The sequence below is a fragment of the Orcinus orca genome, chromosome 14, assembly GCF_937001465.1.
Source record: "Orcinus orca chromosome 14, mOrcOrc1.1, whole genome shotgun sequence".
Classification (NCBI taxonomy): Eukaryota; Metazoa; Chordata; class Mammalia; order Artiodactyla; family Delphinidae; genus Orcinus; species Orcinus orca.
In genome coordinates, this window is record NC_064572.1 from 32,804,290 (window position 1) to 32,827,368 (window position 23,079).

At 37.2% G+C, this 23,079-nt stretch overlaps 1 protein-coding gene across 2 annotated transcripts in view; it reads left to right on the forward strand.

The window, feature by feature from the left end:
• The window catches only part of VDAC2 (voltage dependent anion channel 2), a 69,414-nt gene that overhangs the window by 10,050 nt on the left and 36,285 nt on the right, over window positions 1–23,079 (forward strand). For both annotated transcript variants that reach the window (XM_049697237.1, XM_049697238.1), the window contains exon 2: window positions 5,352–5,447. In XM_049697237.1, coding sequence (XP_049553194.1) covers window positions 5,352–5,447 — 96 coding nt within the window. The remainder of the gene's footprint in view (window positions 1–5,351; window positions 5,448–23,079) is intronic.

The following is a 23,079-nucleotide window of genomic DNA, read 5'->3' on the forward strand; positions in this document are numbered from 1 at the left end:
GCCTTGCTTCCTTGCCTTCCTGATCTCATTTCCCTACTACCCTATATTTTCCCTTAGGAACATTTCTAATAACTTTCACAGTGATCTTTGTTTCAGAGTCTGCTTCTGAAGCTTACTTGACACAATTCCAAGAGCTTCAGCAGATCATAAGCAAAAAATTAGGAGATAGAGATGCTTCTAGAGGCAGGCCCACTTATATGTGAGGAAGGATAGCTAATAGAGAAAACAGAAGCACTATAAAAAGCACACATAAATAATGGAAAAACCACATTAATCTGGGGCTTCAATGCCTTTCATTTCTCAGTAGTCTCTGAGGTCATTACCATGTCCAGTGTAATAATCAGTGTTCACAGTGATGACTCTGAATTATGAAAGAAAATTAAATTCTATCCAGAAAAAAAAGGCATAACATATATAATGCATTTTAGAAAGCATTGCATCAGAATAAATATGAGATATTGAAAACACATTTGACAATTTCCTTACAACACTTCACTAAAAAAGAAACAAGAAAAAGTGGGGGTGGGGGCCCCCAATAATCCCATGAAGGCAGAAGCAGTGATAATAATGAAAATTTGGAAAGTAGAAAGCTAAGTGTCTCTTGTGAGGTTGGGAGTGGGGACTAGTGGTGCCCAAGAGGTGAGTTTATTTGTACTGCAGTACTCCAGAAAAACTCTCAAAACAGGAGGCATCAAACATCTCTCAAGACTGGGTATAGATAGGAGCTAAATATGGGAGAGCTGGTTGAAAATCATTTTAAGACCTGTTCTACTGCAACAGAAGACAGGTGGTTTATTCTCCAGAGTAGTTGAATGTGAGGGACTCTGGACTTGGGGACACCATGCCCAGATGAGAACAAAGGTGCCTGTTTTCATTGTATTTTCTGTGATTAACTGTAAATTAACTGATTTAATGTAATTAAATTGGTTAACTGTAAATCTAGATCACAGAGACTTCCAGCTCCCTTCCTTAAGTAACCAGACTTAACTTCCCAGCCCCAGTCATACCCAGCCCCAGTCTTCCAAGCAGGAGAACAGATTCCTCTCCTTGGAAAACCTGCACAAGAGAAAAGGACTATAGATACTGTGGTAGGAGAGATATCCCTATCTCATCAACTAGACCTCTGTTCTATCCCAGTGAAACCCATACTTCACAACCTTAGTCCATGCACACAGAGCATCACATTATTATTATTAGTACTTCCCTGTCAAATATGAACGGTCAGTCAAGAATCACCAGACATTTGAGGAAAACAGATCAATGCAAATAGAAAAAAAGCAAACTGGGAAACACGAAATAGGGAGCAGAAGAACACTTCATAAAAAAATAACCATTCATATACTCACAGATAAGAGATATTGCTTTCTATGAGACAGTAACAGTAGACTATGAAAAAGGAAAATTCAGAGAAAACTTTTGAAAAATAAAAAATGAAAGTAGAAATTTAAAATCCAGCAGGATGGGCTTCCCTGGAGGCGCAGTGGTTGAGAGTCTGCCTGCCAATGCAGGGGACACGGGTTCGAGCGCTGGTCTGGGAAGATCCCACATGCCGCGCAGCAGCTGGGCCTGTGAGCCAGTTACTGAGCCAGGGCATCTGGAGCCTGTGCTCCGCAACAAGAGACGCCGCGATAGTGAGAGGCCCACGCACCGCGATGAGGAGTGGCCCCCACTCACCACAACTAGAGAAAGCCCTCGCACAGAAACGAAGACCCAACACGGCCAAAAATAAATTAAAAAAAAAAATCCAGCAGGATAATTGGAACATGGATTTGATGAAATTGCCCAGCATGTAGAGCAGAGATAAGAAGTAGAGGAGAAAAAGTAAGATGAATCCAATTGGCCCAGCAGTGGAAAAAATAGTGGTTTTAGGAAGAACATAGAGAAAATGAAGAGGAAGATATTATCTAAGCTATAATAAAAGGAAATTTCTCAGAGTCAAAGAATGTGACTTCCTAGATTGAAAGAGCACCCAGTACATGAAATGAAAAATTTCAGAACACTAGGTATAGACAGAAGATCCTAAAAGCTTCTTAAGAGACAAAACAAATACCACACAAAGATTGGAAATCCAAACAGCATCACACTTCTTAGCAACCGTGGAAGTGAGATGACAATGGAATAAATGCCTCTAACATTCTGAGACAAAATAATGTCTAACCTAAAATGTTCTGCCTAGGCAAACTAACAAATAGACATAAGGCTAGACCCAAGGATATTTTAAAATTTGCAAGTCTCAAAAAAATTTACTCTCCAACCCCACAGCTACTAGAATTGCTAAAATGAAAAAAATTGCTAATGACAAGGCCTGACGAGGATTCAGAGCAACTGATGCTCTCATACTTTGCTGGTAGAAATGCAAAATGGTACAACTGCTTTGAAAAAAGTTTGATAGTTTCTTAAGTTAAACATAAACTTAACATAGGACTCAACAGTTTCATTCCTAGGTATTTACCCAAGAAAAATGAAAACATACATCCATGCAAAGACCTGTATGTGGTCTTTATTCATAATCACCCAAACCTGGAAATAGCCCAGAATACGCATCAACCTGTGAATGGATACGGAAATTGTAGACAAAGAATAGATAAAGAATTAATTGTACATGCAATAACTTGGATGCATCTGAAACATATGCTGAGTGAAAATAGCCAGATACAAAAGGTATTTGGACAAATACTGTGTGATTGCATTTATATGCCATTTTAGAAAAGGCAAACCTATAGGAATCGGAAATCAGATCAGTGGTAGCCCCATAGCTGGAAGTGAGGAAGGGAATTGACTAGAAAGGGACACAAGGGAACTATTTGGAGTGATGAAAATGTTGTCTTTATTGCGGTGGTGATTACATGACTGAATGTGTTTGTCAAAACTCTTTGAACTGTATAGCTAAAAATGGTGAATTTTTCTGTTTGTAAATTAAGCCTCAGTAAATCTGACATAAAAAAACGAGTTTATCCTCCATCCCTCCTCTGAGAAAATAATTCAAGGATACACTACATCAAAACTAAGGAGTAAACTGAGAAAGAGGAGGACATGGGATTCAGGAAACAGAGGATCCAATATAGAAAAGAGAAATTCCCAAGATGAGGGTTAAGTTTTATTCCAAGAAATAGCCATGCAAGAGGGAATAGAAAATGCAGCCTTTCTAAAGAAGGAGCTCTAGGAGAGATTTCTCCAAAGGAAACATTGAAATTGATAGAATTGTCTGAAGATGAATTGGTGATAGGCACACAAGAAACAGAACAAACTTTTTTTTTTTTAAGTTATTAGCTCTGGAGAATTGTAAGAAGTTGTACGAGAAAGGGATTTAATCTTTACGTTCCATTGTCTTAGCTATGAACTATACTTAAACATTTCCATCAAGTAAAAGCCAAAAATTATTTTAAATTATTTAAAATTATGAAATAATATTGAGAGCATGGGAGAGAAAGAGAGAGTGTGTGTATGTGTGTGTATGTGTTTTTGTGTGTGTGACTAGAAGATATAACGTCAAATAAAACAGAAGAATGAAAGTGACTGCCTCTGGAGAGCAAGAATTAGGTTTAGGCTGGGGGTGGGGCAGAAAACTTACTTTTACCATAAACACTGTAAAACTATTTAAAATATATACATATGTATATACACATGTATACATATGTACACGTACACATACATATATAGGTTTTTTTAATGTTCATTTAAAAAGTTTAAATTTTTAGAAGTCATTGAAAGGGATCTTTTATCTGAAAATTTCTATTATGTGAAATAACCCTTTCCCCCATAATGCCAGATAAATAAGGCAGCAATAGATTAAAAATTCACAAGAGGAGTCTTTATTTTCTGAGGTAATAGGTAAAAGATGAGTCCCTGAATGAAGACGATTGACTCTCTTCAGTTACTCTGAATAAGGTTTGGAGTAGACTGTTAATACCTTGCAGACTTCATGTCTTCTTTTTAAAAATACCTTTATTTCCTTAGTTATAAAATTAACATGCCATTGTATAAAAATTTTTAGTGTAAATTTACAAAGAATAAAAATAAAACTATCAATAATCTTACCACCCAGAGATGACCTATTTGGACTGATTCATTTCCATCTCCTCCCTTCCACCACTCTCCTCCTTCTTTTCTTCCTCCTCCTCCTTTTCTCCTTTTCCTTCCTTCTTCTTCCTTCTTCTTTTTTTCTTCATCTTCTTCTTCTCCCTGCCCCCTTCTTTCTTTCTTTTTAATTGAGAATGTGACATGTCTTTTACTAGTGGGTAATCACAGGAGCTGTGGATTTGGTGAGGAAAGACAACAATGGAAAAGATAGAAGAAAACAAATATAAAACAAAGGAGGGGGCTTCCCTGGTGGTGCAGTGGTTGAGAGTCTGCCTGCCGATGCAGGGGACACGGGTTCGTGCCCCGGTCTGGGAAGATCCCACGTGCCGCAGAGCGGCTGGGCCTGTGAGCCATGGCTGCTGAGCCTGTGCGTCCGGAGCCTGTGCTCCGCAACGGGAGAGGCCACAACAGTGAGAGGCCCGCATACAGAAGAAAAAAACCCCAAAAAAACAAAGGAGGGCAGAGAGAGAAAGAAAGGAGTAAAACAAAATAAAAACTCTGTTTACTTGCTTGAAAACAAAATATGCTAAAAAAAAGAGTAGTTGAGTTCAAGCCCTGACTGTCTGGATTCTGAAATGAGCACACCATTTAAGAAGTGAGCCTTTTCCCCCCTGTCTTTTGGGGGCAGTCCTGTATACAGGTCTGCCATGTTATGGGAAAGGAGAAAAAAGTTATTTCTTTACAGAGAACCATGACTGGGAATCACAAACAACAAAGAGGTCCTGGTAAATGAGGTACTTTATGAAACAGTTTTTTCCCCAGGTTCTCCAGATATCATCTTCTAAAAGAGGTAGAAGTTAAAGAAAACAGGGACTTCCCTGGTGGCGCAGTGGTTAAGAATCTGCCTGAAAGTGCAGGGAACATGGGTTCGATCCCTGGTCCAGGAAGATCCCACATGCCGTGGAGCAACTAAGCCACAACTACTGAGCCTGCGCTCTAGAGCCCGCGAGCCACAAGTACTGAGCCTGCATGCTACAACGACTGAAGCCTGCATGCCTAGAGCCGGTGCTCCGCAACAAGAGAAGCCACCGCAATGAGAAGCCCATGCACCATAACAAAGAGTAGCCCCCGCTCGCTGCAACTAGAGAAAGCCTGCCTGCATGCAGCAACGAAGATCCAACACAGCCAAAAATTAATTAATTAATTAATTAAAAAAAAAGTTAAAGAAAACAATTTTAAGGTCATAATTAGTGTATCTTACTGACAGGGTGGTGCCATTTACATACATATACTTCTTGTCAGTCCAAAACTTAAATTTTTTTCTGTTCCAGCGTTCCTAGAATTCCATGGGCCTTTGCCATGACAGAAGTATGTGGCATGATTCTGTGCTATATTTGGCTCCTGGTTCTTCTTCTTCACAAGCACAGGTACCTGTCTTATTCCATTAAAAGACTGAAAGTGTTTTGACTGTCTTATGCAAAGGTCATCAAACCTTGTTTCTTCCTTTGCTGTTTCCTTGTTACTTTCCTTCTCTAGTCATTGTGACATTATAATTACTGACATAGGAAAATGTTTGGGTTTGATCAACAAAAGAGTCAGCCTGAGGTAGTACCTACATATTTAGTAATATTCTGAAGGTATTTTGCAGGGAAGGATTAGAGATGGCGATATTCAGCCATGGGCCAACCACGACAATCTAAGTCTAGCCTTGCCTTTCTTTGGAAACAAATCGGAAATGTCACTTTCTATAGAAGGCTAGAAACTCCTCCAAGGGACAGTCTTTGGTCAGATGTTTGGGTGGAAGAAATTATTCTCTGCTTGGAGGAGGCGCATTAAAAAAGAGGTCATTTTGCACACCGTGCACATCTAGCAAGTGTAGTTTACTTCAGATGGTATAGAAAATTGCTGAACAGGGAAGGTGCTTCTTTTGTGCTTTTACAAGAGATATAAAGGGAAGAAGTTTTTTGCATTAAAAAAAAGGAGAGAAGCATAAGAGGAGGCTACTTTCCTACTTTAATGAGGGGAAATTATTTAAGTAAAAAAATAAGCATAGTGTGGAATCTAAAGAGTAATACAAATTAATTTATTTACAAAAGAAAATAATTTATTACAAAATTTATTTATTCACAGACATAGAAAACAAACTTACGGTTACCAAAGGGGAAGTAGAGGGGGGAGGGATAAATTAGGAGTATGGGATTAACAGAGACATACTACTGTATATAAAATAGACAAACAACAAGGATTTACTGTATAGAAGGGAACTATATTCAGTATCTTATAATAACCTATATTGGAAAAGAATCTGAAATATATATGTGTGTATATATATAAATATGTATATAACTGTATCACTTTGCTGTACACCTGAAACTAACACAATATTGTAAATCAACCATTCTTCAACTAAAAAAAAAAAGGCATAGTGAAGAAAAAAAAGATCTGATAAAGTTGTGGGTCTGCTATCCATTGTCTTTGGACACTGAAGAGGAATAGGGACACTTTCGTGAATTTTTTATTCTTTCTCCTCACCAGGGAATGGTTGAGGTAAACTACAGTGATGAGCTTTAGGTCCTAAGCAGCAGTTATTTCAGTGCTTTGAAGGTGAAAAGAAGCGTTGATGATTGCTATTCTTGTCACACTTTTAGGCCATATTGTACTTCATTCTCTCTCACTTTGCAACAATATTTATAACTGGATTGCTTAAAACCAGAGGTGGTTTAAAAACACATGTATCTGGGCTTCCCTGGTGGCGCAGTGGTTGAGAGTCCACCTGCCAATGCAGGGGACACGGGTTCATGCCCTGGTCCAGGAAGATCCCACGTGCTGCAGAGCGGCTGGGCCCGTGAGCCATGGCCGCTGAGCCTGCGCGTCCAGAGCCTGTGCTCCACAACGGGAGAGGCCGCAACAGTGAGAGGCCCGCATACCGCAAAAAAAACCAAAAAAACCCCACATGTATCACTGCTGCTTTCTGGTTTAACTTTGCCTCACAAGACCCTGTAGATTTGAATTTATCCACTCTTCAAAACAAGAAAGAGTTTACCTTATATAGGAAACCTTGGTAGGTTTAGCAAAGTGTAGCAGTGACCAGCTAAATGCAAGTTTTGATGTTGAATTAGTCAAAGTGTTTCTCAAAGTGTGGTCTTTGTAGCACTTTCTAGAATCACCTGGGCTCTTGTTAAAATTCAGATTCCATGTTGTCTTCCTCAAAAAGCTCACAAAATGATGGCGTGGAAAAAAGAAGGCAGAGACTTTTGCTCTGGACTTTCCACCATATGGTAAGAAGATTCACCATAAATCCTGTGTTAAGAAAGGATTGCATCACTGAACTTGCAGGAAGAAAGGAAAATCTCCAAGAGCCCCAAACACACAAACACATGAAAAAGAAAACACAGAAAAAATAATCTGTGGTGTACAATCAGAGGAATGAGTAAGCATCTCTGAAAAAGCATTCCACTGGTTGTAATGCCAGAGCTAAGATAAGGAGACTAAGCCTTAGGTATGTAACAAAGTTGAGCAGCTGATACCAAGACTCCCAGATTAAGCTGTGGATTTTGGAATGGGCTAGAGTGTTCTCAAGTCAGTAGTGCTAACTGGGTCTCAGAAGAAACAAATTTAATTCTTCTCTGGATGAAAGTATATTCAATTTAGGCTCCTGTGTTTTCCCAAAATATTGGAGAGCAGGGCTATTAAGAAAGGTGAGAAGTGGTAGAATCCTCCTGCTTTGAGTTTGGGACCCTTTCCATTCAGTGTTACTTTTTCTCTTTCTTACCTTCTTTTCTTCTTTTTTTACATTACAACTGCTACACTCTAGAACTGGTAGTGAACCAGAAATGAAAGAAACCCTGCAGGGACTGAAACCTAGCTTGAAATAATTTCAGTTTCTAAAATTGCATTAAGGTGACCCCAGATTGTTAAAGCCCATAACCACTTGCCAAAAGAGATATCAGATCTCTCTTTGGGAAGATAATATAGGCCTAAATTTAATTCTAAAATTTTTTATATACAATATCTGGCACTCAAGTAAATAACTAATAAAGGGGTACATAAGTATGTAAGAGAATATGATCAAAATTTAAGAGAAACAATAAATAATAGAATAGACCCACTGTGGATCCAGAAAATGGAGGTACCAGATACAGATTTTAAAGTAACTCTGCTGACTGTGTTCCAGATAATTTTAACAGATAATGAAATGGAAACTCTAGAAGTAAACACATTTTTTTAAATCCCTGAAATTGAGAATTCAGTAATGAGTATGACATCAGGTTGAATCCAGCAGAAGAGAGAATTAATGAATCAGAAGATAATTTGAAGAAAAAAATTTTTTAAAGATAGAAAATAGATGAAATGTTTGGGGACACTGAGGGGATAGCCTGAAGGTTTACCATACAGATAATTAGAGTTCCTTGAGGAGAGGAGAAAGAAAATAAAACAGAAGTATATTTGAAGTGAAAAAAATTAAAAAATAATAAAATGCAGATTCCTGAGCTCCATCCCAGGTGTACACACTGAAGTTTGAAACTTACCTAACCTTGTGTTGAGTACTTTTTTTTGAGGGTGGGAGGAGCATTTCAAAAATGTTTAAGTAAAGTCTCTGTACTTAAGAATCATATAGTCTGTTTTGGTTTAAGACATTAAAAAAAATTGTTAGAGATATACTTAATGTAAAACTTAGTATTAAAAAAACAGTATTTTATAGCTTAAATTTAAGAGATATTAAAGAATGTTTATTATATAATTACTGTCAACCAATTTACAGTGTCATTAATGAGCAAAAAAATTCCCTAGAATCACATATGTAACTTTACTTCTCATTAAATAAGTTATGACAATATATGAGTAATAAACTAACACTAAGCTAAGAGTCAGTATAGGTACTATCTTCTCTCTTGCATAACTCTTACTTTCTCTTAGCCATATTTTCTTAACAGTGAAATGATGCTCTTAGGTCTGCACTGTCCAGCATGGCAGGTGCTAGCCACATGTGGCTAAATTTAATTTAGTGAAAATGAAATAAAATTAAAATTCAGTTCCTCACTTGTACATTTCAAATGCTCAAGAGCCACATGTATATAGCTTATTGGACAGTGCAGTTATAGTCCATTTCCACCATCCTGTTGGACAGTGCTTTAGATGGTCTCTAAGATTTCTGTCCTCTTCAAAGAATCTAATGGTTTTCCTGCTTGTTCTCCCTTTAAGTAAACACTAGATGCCTGAGGTATTTTGGTTTGTTTTCTTCTGATCTTTCTCCCTTTTTGGTCACTGTTCACAGGTCAATACTTCTGCGAAGGCTTTGTAGTCTGATGGGCACTGTATTCTTGCTTCGCTGCTTTACCATGTTTGTGACCTCCCTCTCCGTGCCAGGACAGCACCTACAGTGCACTGGAAAGGTAGCCTACTGTCTTCTTTATCATTCTTTCCTCTTATTCTTGGTGTGTTGATGGCGCCATATACGAACTAAGGCTAAGACTTTGCTTTTAACATTAAAATGTGCTTTTCAGCATTTTCAGTATCTGTAATGAACCTCTAGAAATAATTTGGTAAAAATCTTAAGCCAGAATCTACCTTCCTGTTACTTCTATCCATTGATACTAACTAGTTCAATGCTGTAGAGCTATAGAAAAAAAGTAACTTTCTATTATCATTTTCCCTTTCTCACCATCCTCAACATCTTTAGTTACTCATATGACGTAACTCTGGCCCCTTCACTGTCCTCATCACTCTTTAAAAAGTGTTGCAGTTGGACCATATTCCATTTAAAATGTAGTACCCACTACTCTAAACTTTACTCTTTCTGAGATATATTTAAATAATGGCTAACTTTTGTTTTTGTTTTATACTTTGTTGCTTGTTTTGGTATACTGTAGACATACCTTCTGGTTAAATTGAGAGATGATAGATTATGCAGATGGGAACAAAAAAAACAGGGTAATGAATTACTGTAAAAAATAAAATGTTTAAAAACCCTGAAGATCACCTGTGCTTTATATATAAAATTGGCTGTTGTGACTCATTAAATTTGGACAAGAGAATTTATTAGCCTACTTTTCTAAGCCTCCATGCTTTAGTTATGTGTTCCCAAATATTCAAATGATGTATTAACACCTTTGTTATTTTAATGTTGTTTGTAAAGTGTAAAACAAAATTAAGTGTCTGTTCTTCTACTGCAATATAAATAGCTGAAATACCTGCAAGGGAAGATTAAGCAGCCAAAGGAGATCAGGAACTAAAAATACAGTCCTGAGCTGCAGAGTGACCAAACTTTCTCCAGGTATAAGGAGACCGACTAGTAAGAAAGGAGGAAGGGTTAATGACATTTAGGATTTAGTGTAAAGGAAATGTTTTATTTTTAAGATAAAAGCTGTTTTTGTTTCTTCTTTTTTTCTTTTCCAAAAAGGGAAAGTACTTCTTTCTAGTTACAATTATATAAACTTACCGTAAAAATTCAAATTTTATAGAAATATATAAATTAAAAAGTAAAATCTCACAAAATTCCCACTTCTTTCACCCCACCCCATAAATAATACAGTTAATAGTTGTGTATATACCACATGGACTATTTTTAACCATGCTTACATATTCATACAAGTTTATATAGATAGATACTTTTTAAACAGAAAATAGGATTATATTGCAAACATTGTACTTTAGCTTATATTTCATTTAATAGTATGTTGTTTACTTTCTTCTGAAGAGATATGTATAGCTATACCTCATCCTTTTTAATAGCTGCAGAGTATTCCATTGTACAATTTACCAGTCTCCAAATGATGTACATTTAAGTTATTTTCAAATCTTACTATTTATAAACAATGCTGTCATAAACATCCTTGTACATTTATGGTTTTTCACTTATTTAATTGTCTTAAGATAAATTCCTGGAAGTGGAGTTAGGAAATTAAAGAACATACACACTGAAAATTGTGATACATATTGCTCACATTTTCACTAGGAAAGACTAGTTTTTCACTACTATCACCACTATGTGCATGTCAGTTTTCCCATCACCATGCCAGCACAATTTTTGGAGTCACTGCCATTCTGATTAATGAAAGATGATATCTGAGACTTTTATGGTCTTATATTTTAAATTTAAGTCTTTAATCTGTCGACTGAAATAAAAATGCACAACGTGAGAGCTGTGAGTTTATTTCGAGACTTACTGAGGACTATAGCCCAGGAGACAGCTTCTCAGTTAGCTCTGAGGAACTACTCTGAAGACGTAAGGGGGAAGGTTAGCATATATGTGATCTTGGGGAAGGTGTACGTGTAATCAAGCCACACATCTTGGTAGAAGGTTGCTGCTAGTCGTGAGGAACAAATGTCTTAGTTAATGATTTTAGTGCTTTTCTAAGTATGGGAAGATGCAAGAAATTGGGTTCATAAAATTTTCTCCTGAAAAAATCTAACTATCCTGAAGGCCTTTTCTGTCAGTTTTCACATAGCATAGAGTGCCTTATTCCTGACTGTGTCCTGAAGTCTTTTCAGGGTATGTTGAAGGTCAGCGACTGCAGTGGCTAATGACTTAATTCTTGTAGAACCAGGTGGCAAGTGACATTCTTTAGTTAGCAAATCTGTTGAATTTCTGTGCATGGTGTGAAGGAGGGATAGAACAGTTACCCCCAATTACTGTAGTATGCTAATTGATTAGAAGAGATTTAAGAAGAAATACGTAAGCTTATTATAATGAAAAGAGAATTTCCTGTAGCTGAGGGATTTGATTGTGGATCAGCCACTAAAGAGGAAAGTATATGTGCGTAGGGCTGCAACATGTGCTACAAAAATAAATTAGGGACTTCCCTGGTGGTGCAGTGGTTAAGAACCCGCCTGCCAATACAAGGGACACGGGTTCAAGCCCTGATCTGGGAAGATCCCACATGCTGCAGAGCAACTAAGTCCGTGCGCCACAACTACTGAGCCCGTGTGCTGCAACTACTGAGCCTGCACACCTAAAGCCCGTGCTCTGCAACAAGAGAAGCCACTGCAATGAGAAGCCCGTGCACCGCAACGAAGAGTAGCTCCCACTCCCTGCAACTAGAGGAAGCCCATGCGCAGCAACGAAGACCCATCACGCCAAAAATAATAAAATAAATAAATTTATAAAAAATAAATAAATAAATTAGATACCATCCCACTATAGTATGGACAGCCCTTTTTCTGTCTCTAATGACTGTTTTTTATTATCAGTTAGTTTTATGTGGACATATTTATTCAAATCTGCCCTAAATACTGTTAATTGCTTTGAATTATAATATAACCTACTTACTGACCTGTATTTGCAGCAGTCATTAAAATTAGATAGTTAAGGTGATATTAACTAGCAATCAAATCCCTTACAGTGAACTCCGTAGGGCATTTTCATTGTAATAAAGTAATTGCTTGAAATCTCACTCCCAGAAGTAGTAGGTTTGGAGACAGAACCAAGAACATGCCTGTTTTTGAAATTAGACAATGGAACCACCTTAAGAAAAGAAACACTTAGAGCAAATTTCTCATCAAAGTGTCTAAATTCATTCTGTTGTGCTGTGTTTCAATTTTTATTTTTCTGAAAGGATATTTGGGACATTTTAAGCTTGGAAAGGATGGGGAGACTTGAGTAATTGGGCAATAATTGCTTTCCTTTTTTTTGTGATACAGTATTTTTTTTTTAATTTTTACTGGAGTATAGTTGATTTACAGTGTTGTGTAATTATTGCTTTCTTTTGCGTGGCATCACTTGTTTCCTGTCCTTGGCTGAGACATTTTCCTAGCAATCTCTGTTCTTCTCTGCCTGATTTTTTACTTTCACAAGTGTAATATCTCTAACCCTATTCTCATTAGAGGTCATGGAAAGAACCAAACCATGTATATTTTAGTACCTTCCCTTTCCTTTTCTCTAATAATGAATTTCTCTCCCTACCATCAACTGAGGCAGAAAGGGAAAGCCTGGGTAGTGTATAATCAGGTGAGATTTCTAATGAAATAGTGATTCTAATAAGATTGTTTCTTTTGTTCTTTAAGACATAGGGCTTTGGAATTGGATGCCCTGTGTTCACATCCTTATTACGTTACTTACTAGCTGTGTGACCTCTTATTATTACGTTACTTACTAGCTGTGTGACCTCTCTAAAGCCAGTTTCCTCATCTGCACAGTTGAATCAGTTCATAGGATTTTTGTGGAAATTAAATGCAATGACATAAAAGCATATAGCAGCATGCTGCACATAGTAAATGCACATAAAATTGCAGCAGTTTTTTATATTATTATGTGTTAAATGCCTTTTTAAAAAAAGTGACCATTGCTCAAACTCTTCCTCAAAATGGATTGCTTTTTTAAGTTTATGCGTGGGAGTTGGGATTAGGTTTGGCTACTAATAACAGGAACTTCGCGGTGGCTATAGTTTAATAAACAAGCAATGATTTATTCTCTCTCATAAGTCTGAAAGTAGGTACTCCATCAAGGTCAAGTGTGATAAATTTATGGAGTCATCAAAAATCCATGATTCTTCTGTCTTTCTGCTCTCCTGTCCTAACACTTGGCTTGCATCCTCAAAGCCACTTTGTGGTCCAAGATGACCGCTAGAGCTTTAGCTATCATGTCTGAGTTGTAGGCTAGAAGAAGGAAAGGTAGAAAAGACTTCCTCCAAGCTGTTGTCTCTTTCGTTTATAAGTAGCATTCCCAGAAATCTTTTACACTTCCACTTACATCTTATTGTACAGAACTTAGTCACGTAGCGACACCTAGCTGCAAGGGAGGGTGGGAAATGCAATGTTTTAGTTGAGTTCATTGCCTCTTCAAATAAATTTTAGATTCTATTACCAGTGAAGAAGGGAGAGTGGATATTGAATGGTAGCCATTGTCGCTGTCATAGCCTGTTTCTTATTAACAAGAACAGCCAAGCAAATACTACTGTATTATAGGGTATAAAACTTGGAAATAGTTTTGTGTTGTAGTAACCTTTTCATTATAAAGGAACTCCAAGTAGAGAAGTTTGAATTGCATTGATTTCATTAAATTACCAAAATAGTTCTGAGTACAGCCAAGCTTTGACCACCCATTCTTGGTGTCTGGAATTAATTAGACTGGGAGTCTGGTTGCTTTTGCTTAGATCTTATTTCTAAGTCATTCAGCCTTTGAATTTCAATGGGAGTTGTAGGAGCCTCTGCTGCCCTAAGCATTTGAAGCACTAATTCTTAGCTTTCTTTATAGGTATATGGCAGTGTATGGGAGAAATTACACCGGGCCTTTGCCATTTGGAGTGGCTTTGGTATGACCCTAACTGGCGTTCACACTTGTGGAGATTACATGTTCAGTGGCCACACAGTCGTCCTAACTATGCTGAATTTCTTTGTCACTGAATGTAAGTATCTTTAGTGCTTCTATGCATATCAACTGACTAGCTGCAGAGGAGGCTGTGGGAAGGGCATCAAATTCTGTGAAGAATGGGAGAAACAGGCTGATGGAAGAAACATATGACTGAGAAACACTGGAAGAAGTGTGGTTTTAAAATGGTCTTTCTGTCCTTTTCCCAGATACACCAAGAAGCTGGAATTTCTTGCACACTTTATCCTGGGTTCTCAACCTCTTTGGAATCTTCTTCATTTTGGCTGCCCATGAACATTATTCCATTGATGTGTTTATTGCCTTTTATATCACAACGAGACTCTTTTTGTACTACCATACTCTAGCCAATACCAGAGCATATCAGCAGAGTAGGAGAGCAAGAATTTGGTTTCCCATGTTTTCTTTTTTTGAATGCAATGTTAATGGTACAGTCCCAAATGAATATTGTTGGCCATTTTCAAAACCAGCAATAATGAAAAGACTAATTGGATGAAGACTGTCTTTGTAATGTGTTCATGATTAAATATACAGTCGTCGTTGAAAGTGAGTAACTTTGCTTTCTCCCCCTAGGTTGTTCCTGGATGTCTTGCTTTTTGGCCTGTATGTTGACAAAGTAAAGTTCCCTGTCCTGAGCAAGGCTGTGATTATAGCAAACAAGAAAGAATAATTAAGAGTCCTTAGGTATCTGTTTGAACAGAAAGCTTAAGTAGATGTCTTCTGCCCCTTCTCTTTAGGCAGACTTAATGTTATGATTGAAGTCAGTCTCTTACCTTTACCTATTGAGCTTAAGCAAATCAACTTAAGCAATTTGCTGGTTGAAAGATTTTTTTTTAAATTTCCAGTAGGACTCTAGTCAAGAAATAATAATAATAATTTTTTAAGCTCCTTATTTTCTTCAAATGAAAAACCCCTACCAAGTGAGCAGTACTTGTTCTTTGAACTAATCTCTGTGTCTTTCTAAAAAACGCAACTCTGGAAAGTGATCCTTTTTACTAACAAATTAATTTTTGCCTTCTGAACCATCCTTAAGAAAAGTATACTGAATATACCAGGATCCCTGAAACAAGAAGAGAATGAAAGGGGCCATACATAAGGTGACAGAGTACAAATATAGTGCTGGTATTTTTCACCAAAATCAACAAAAGATGCAGTTCCTATTTTGTTCTGAGGGTTCAGTATGATCATCAGTAAGTATGCATGAGGGGAAAATGGCTGCATCCATAAAAATAAAATTGGCTTAATTTTAGTGATGAAAGTACCTGGAATAACTTTGTGCTATGACTATTAGCTAGACAGATGACAGCCCAATTTTATGCTTTTTAATGGTGTTATTTAATGAGCAAAATAATGGAGTGTTTTATCAGATGTTAAAGTTCTGTGTCCTTAAGTAGGGAGGTATGCATGCAAATTTTTCTCTTTCTGAAGTTTATAACAGGTTGCAGGCATTGTGTAACTTTTTGGTTTTTGAAATTTCTCATTCTTGGCCATCAGAACTAAGCCATCTCAGACATATTTGGATATGAAAAGGTTTTGTTGTTTTTTATTTTTAAAACAATTGTGTACATACATTCTTTCTATTTAGTTTTAATTTGGCAGTCAGGAGTGATATAACTTAGTTGCTGTTTACAACACTAGAAATTTAGTACCTTAAGTAATTTGACCTCTGTGATTACATGTGTCACTTTACTTTTAATGATTTTGTACAGTAGTTTTGAGAGTAGGTTGGTTCTAGAATTAGACTTTGAACCCCAGCTGATGAGGTTAGCCACTTGGAATATTAACTGTGTAGCTTTTACATTCTGTTTTAAAACAAGGAGTTAAAAAGGTGCTGGCATATTGAGGTCTAAAATTAGGCCACTTAGCAGAAACCTGCTCCTTAAATGGTGAAATATTTTATTTTTGCACTTTGAGTCATATTCCTACCCCATATAAGCTACAGAGGAGCCTGAATGGATTGGGCAGGAAACAAATATAATGCAAACAAGTTGCAGCTAGTGCTGAGTGATCCCAATTTGGGTGTACTCTGAACATTATTTTTTATTTTTCACTTGAGAAAATGGCACAAGGCAATTTAAGTTTTATTATGCTTTTAAATCTCATACTTTAGAATCTGGTAACATCTTCAATAATTGTTGATTCTTTTACATGCTGGGGATGAAAATGCCAACATTTCATCTAAGGAAATTGCATAATCATGAAGGGTGAAGGATGTTTCCTATGCAGTTAGAGTCTTTGACCCTTGAGGTCAAAAGATATGTAACTCCCATTTTTTTCCAGATGACAGAAGAGGACTGAATTTAGCTAGGGAGGGACTGGTGTTGGCTTTTGGGAAAATGTTTGAAAAAAAATCCATGGCAACATTAAGTCAAGAATGTTGAGTAGCTACTTAATGGTAAATTTCCTAACATCAATCTTCTTTCCTTCGTGTGGATTTTATTCTAGAACAAAATAGAAAAAAAATTGCAACTAACTTTGCAGACTTATTGATACTGAGAGTGCCTAATAGCAGACTGCAATGAGGATTGTAAAATAACTTCCCACACTTACATTTATCATATCTGTTTTGAGGAAAAGGTAAGCTAGATTTATAATTTATTGTTATAACTATTACAGGGCATTGTTTACATATATTAATCATCTCCAGGTCTCTTCCTTGGAAAACTTTGAGACAAAATTCTTTTCCATTTCTTTTTTTAATACAAAACCTATAGTTTTGTTGCTTTTTGTTTTGTCCAGAAATTTCCAGATTTTGTCTTTGTATTTTTTTCTTGTTAAAACCATATTGAAGGTAGGATGTACATTTTGGGTGTGAATATGGCTAGGTAGAGAAGCTACATGCCTTAGATCTACATATTTTTTACCTTGTCTACAGTTGGAAACGTGTGAGAGGCTTACATCATTAAACACTGAGATTTCAGTATAGAAGGAACCAAGGTTTTTTGTTTGGGGATGCAAACTGGGGGTTATACTGAAAGTCCTCCATGCAATTTCTGTCTTCCTAGGGGCAGCGTTACCTGTTTTTTTCTTTTTTTCCTTTCTTTTTTTTTTTTTAATCCCATGAAGAGCAGCATTACTGAAGGGTAATTGAAGTTTCTAATCAGGTTTAGAAGAAGGCAAGTTTGCTATTATCACCAGATAATTTGGGAGAAACCTTTTTTGGCTGCAGAATTCTCAACATGCCTATTTTCTCCATAGTTCTCTGTGGCCAGAATTGCTAGAATAAAAATACAATTTCCATATGCTAGATCTATTTATTAGTATCCCTTTAAATCAGAAAGCAATGAGCTTAGCCATGGAACCAGTCAGTTAAATAAGTGTGGACTGTTCACAGGAAGAACCCCATGCTAGAGACCTGCTGATAGTGTAACTCTGACACTGCACATGGCATTCTTCCCTACCCTGTACCTGCCTGAGTGTTGTTACTTAGAATTCTAAAAATCTTATAATTTTGTAAATCATAAGGACAGAGGCATCACATCCTTTTATAGCTGATATGAAACCATGTGTTCTAAGGAAAGCTGTTTGGAATGTGTTATTTATATATTCAAAGTCATAATCATAACACTAACCTGCTTTGATGGTATTAGTAAAAAGCAATTTCATCATCAGTTTCATAGTAAACTTTTTTTTAAGGATTCTTGTTCCATAATGTTTGAGAACATTAACCATATTCTTTTTTTAAACTCTCTAATCTAATAAGTTTAATTCTTTGATAGTCTTCTTGTAGACTTAAGTTACCCCTTACTAAAAGTAATTATGGTAATAGTCATTTGTCAGTTCTTTACGGTATTCAGGCATTTGAGACAGGAAAACTCTTTTTTTACGATAGTCCCATGGCTTTCTTAAACAGTATTGGTTTCATTCAGATAGTTTCAGAGCCAACAAAGCATGTCAGCTTTAATGCCATCTTTACTTTGGCAGTTAAGACAGTTTGCATTTGTAAAATGTTTTAATCTGAATTACCCCACACTGCTGTAGAGGAAAATTCTTAATAACACCAAAAGTCAGACTGCTACAGGTGAGCAATGAGAAAGGAAAGAGGTTGAGGGTATTTTCTTTCTCTGTCTTTGAGTAGCTTTGAATGGCTGAAATTACTATGGAAGTAGGTTTTGTTTCCCCTCTCACCTATCCCTCACCCCCAGCAAATGCCACCAATTTCAAGTATCTAAAATATGGCCAGTTATTTTGCATCAAGTTCAATGAAAACATCTGTGAAATCTATAATCCAGCTCCCCAAAAAGTTGTTTTTTTAGAATATGTTCTACCCTAAATTGACCAAAGGATTTTATTCAGTGTACTCCATGTTTAAGCATAAGGGAGCTTTGTGCCTAATATGGAAGGAGAAGGAATACTATGTTAATTTTGTTGTTATTTCAGGTCTGTTTCAATCTGAACTACTGGGTTGTCTGAACTAGCCAAGCAATGTTACCAGTTAGTAATATCATCTTTAAAATGCTTAATTTTAATAATTTTTTATTCAAAGAATCTATGGATTGTTAAGACAGTTGAAGTATTTCTGATATGAAACAAAGGGAGTGGAAACTGGTACTTAATGGGGGAAGCAAAATTAGCTTGGGCTAAAGTGGGCATGTTTTGTTTTAAGAATGCTACCTAAATGTCACCCAATCTGCAGAGATACTAGTATTACTTGAAGATGTGAAAGTTCCTGTGGTAGCCATACCTTGAAGCACAGTGTTGTATATAAGTAAATATCTTGATTCTAAATTAAATCCAGATTTCACTAATATATATTATTTTATATCTTTGTTGTATTAAAATGTTTAAAAACACTAAAAATAAAACATTTGAAAGTTGGATTGTAGTCTCTTATTTAAATGCCTTTCCATTATTAATACAGCTGGTTTATTTTTTATGCAGTGAATTTTTATCATTTGCAAATGATTGGGCCCTGCAACTTTAAATCCTAATGTATACCTGGTCCCTGGCATTTACTAATTCTTGGTTGTCTATTGATAAGCCATTTGCCTTTTCTCCTTTCTCTTCTGTAAACTAGGAGAGAAAGGTAATCTTCATGATGGTATAAGAATAATTATAGATGAAGTCGAGAAGGAGGAAAGGGAAGCAAAGCAAATAGCTGCTTATTCCTGGGCACATTAAAGTTTTTGTTTATTGGTTTTGGGTTTATTTTAATTGTAAATTTTGTAGAAAGATGCCATCATCCTGTCAGGTTAGCTTTGGAGATAATGATGAACAGGAAAAGAAAACAGTTGTTAGGGGTAGCCCAGCAGCCCAGAGCCATGGAATAGTGAGAACACTAAGTATTGTCACAGGGCCCTATGAGTTTATTAATTCATAACTGAATTTGTCTTCGTGATCACTACTAATTGTAGCCTCTCTGGTGCTGGCACCAGCTGGTCTCTCTCGGGAGCTCCGGAAAAGAATAGTCCAAAACAGACTGAGAGGCTGCTTGGTGGAATAGAAAATGTGGTGGATTTAGACTCTGAGGACCTAGGTATGGGTTGCAGCTCTGCTGCTGATTAAATTGGGTCTTTTCTTCCAGCTCCACTTAACCTTATGTGTAAAATGTAGGGGGAAATGCCTACCTCATAAGCTGTGTTAAGGGCCAGATTATGAAAGTACTGTGGCCTTAATGGCTCAGTACCTGGTTTATAATGCTGAAATATTAGTTGAATTTAGGTCAGAAACACAGGGCCTGCACTCCCAGGGAGTTAATAATCTAGCAGGGAAGATGACCTAAAAAATGGAACTGGCAACATTCATTGGCAGAATAGAGCAGTAGTTTTAAAGCCGTCTGGGTGAACATCTTGTGGGGTTGGGGAAGAGAGTTGGAGCTTGTACCATTTTCATCCAGAGTTGGTGTTTTACATGTTTGGCTTTCCTAGTAGGCTTTCCCTTTGAAAACAGGGTTGAGGTTAGGGGAGGTAAATGTTTGGAAACCACTGAGGCAATAGACAAATTCACTCTCTTCATTTAATAGTAGCTTGGGAGAGGAAGGGCTCACTGGGGACTGAGGATGCAAGAAGAATTCACTAAGCATGTGAAACTTGAACCTAGCCCTCCCTGATGGATAAATTCACTAGGCTGTGATGAAAGGCTTAGAGGGCTCTGTGATGTGAAAAAAATGGATTTATTTGTGTATGTGTTAGGGAACTGCTGACAGAATATGTGTTTGATTTTATTTTAAATGGAAGCATTGGGAATGCCTATTGCCAGGGTCTAAATTGTGGGGACAGGATAAGTAATTCTGTAAAACAGAAATTGGTAAAGGGCAGAAGTTTAAGTCTAAAAGAGAGAGGAAAGATGATGGAAAGTACACAGAAGATCACTGGAGATGAAAGGAAGGCTAGCGACCCCAAAATAGTAGGTCAGGGCACCAGGACTGGGCACAGTTTGTAGGAGGCCTTTGTCCCCAGCCGAGGAAGATCAAGACACCAAACAAATGAGCTGCCAACTGCTACTGGCTGGTGCCATATGAATCTAGGATATGATATACCTTGTATCCAAAATTGTCTGTGTTTTTTTTTTTTTTTTTTTTTGGCGATACGTGGGCCTCTCACTGTTGTGGCCTCTCCTGTTGCGGAGCACAGGCTCCGGACACGCAGGCTCAGCGGCCATGGCTCACGGGCCTAGCCGCTCCGCGGCATGTGGGATCTTCCCAGACCGGGGCATGAACCCGTGTCCCCTGCATCGGCAGGCGGACTCTCAACCACTGCGCCACCAGGGAAGCCCCAAAATTGTCTCTGTTATGCTCGTGCACCTAACCTGTTGAAATGCTGACCTGCCAGGCATTAAGTGGAGTGGAAGCTGACTCTGGTGAAGACGTGAGGAGATGCAGTGGTAAGAGAATGCCTCAGAGGAGCTCTGTGATCACCCTCAGCTGTAACTTAGAAAAAAGACAGATGACAGCTATAAGACCTCTGCTGGAGTAGCATGATATTTAAATGCTGTATGTTCTCACCTCACAGAGCTCCCCATGAGAGCCAGAAATACAAAACCACCATGACCTACCTGTTCATATTCCAGCCTTAAGAGCCCTGGATCACACTCTGAAGAAAATACCTGTACGTAATGTTTGTTTTTTTTTTTAAATTAGAGTATAGTTGATTTATACTATTGTGTTAGTTTCAGGTGTACAGCAAAGTGACTCAGTTATACATATACATATATTCATTCTTTTTCAGATTCTTTACCCATATAGGTTTTTACAGAATATTGGTTGGTTATCTGTTCCACATATAGTAGTGTGTGTATGTTAATCGCAAGCTCCCAGTTCATCCCTCCCCTTGATGTTTCCCCTTTGGTAACCATAAGTTTGTTTTCGAAATCTGTGAGTCTGTTTCTCTTTTCTAAATAAGTTAATTTGTATCATTTTTTAAATTGGATTCCACATATGAGTGATATCATATGGTATTTATCATTCTCTGTCTGACTTACTTAGTATGACAATCTGTAGGTCCATCCATGTTGCTGCAAATGGCATTATTTCATTCTTTTTTATGGCTAATATTCCACTGTATATATGTACCACATCTTCTTTATCCATTCCTCCATCAATGGACATTTAGGTTGTCGATGTCTTGGCTACTGTAAATAGTGCTGCAGTGAACATTGGGGTGCATGTATCTTTTCTAAGTATGGTTTTCTCTGGGTATATTCCCAGGAGTGGGATTGCTGGGTCGTATGGTAGTTCTATTTGTAGTTTTTTAAGGAACCTCTATACTGTTCTCCATAGTGGCTGTAACAATTTACATTCCCACCAACAGTGCAAGAGGGTTCCCTTTTCTCCACACCCTCTCCAGCATTTATTGTTTGTAGACTTTTTGATGATGGCCATTCTGACTGGAGTGAGGTGGTACCTCATTGTAGTTTTCATTTGCATTTCTCTAATAATTAGTGACGAGCATCTTTTCATGTGTTTTTTGGCCACGCGGTATGTTTTCTTTAGAGAAATGTCTATTTAGATCTTCTGCCCATTTTTTGATTGGGTTGTTTGTTATTGTGACATAGAGCTGCTTGAGCTGTTTGTATATATATTTTGGAGATTAAACCCTTGTTGGTCACGTCATTTGCAAATATTTTCTCCCATTCTGTGGGTTGTCTTTTCGTTTTGTTTATGGTTTCCTTTGCTGTGCAAAAGCTTTTACGTTTTATTAGGTCCCATTTGTTTATTTTTGTTTTTACTTTCATTACTCTAGAAGATGGATCCAAAAAGATATGCTCTCATTTATGTCAAAGAGTGTTCTGCTTATGTTTTCGTCTAAGAGAGTTTTATGGTGTCTGGCCTTGCATTTATTTCTTTGATCCATTTTGAGTTTATTTTTGTGTATGTTGTTAGAGAATGTTCTAATTTCATTCTTTTATGTGTAGCTGTCCAGTTTTCCCAGCACCACTTATTGAAGAGACTGTCTTTTCTCCATTGTATAGTCTTGCCTCCTTTGTCATAGATTAACTGACCATAAGTGCATGAGTTTATTTCTGGGCTTTCTGTCCTGTTCCATTGATCTATATTTCTGTTTTTGCACCAGTGCCATACTGTTTTGATTACTGTAGCTTTGTAGTATAGTCTGAGGTCAGGGAGCCTACCTAATGGTTTTTTGATACAGACTAATCAGCTGCCTTTAATAAGACATCAGAGTACATGAAATTTGATCCTATTTTTCCACAAAGACTGATTTTGGAGGCTTAGCTGGAGAGCATTTTGGCAGTAAGGATGCAATTTGAGGACTTCAACATGGTTGAAATCTCACATG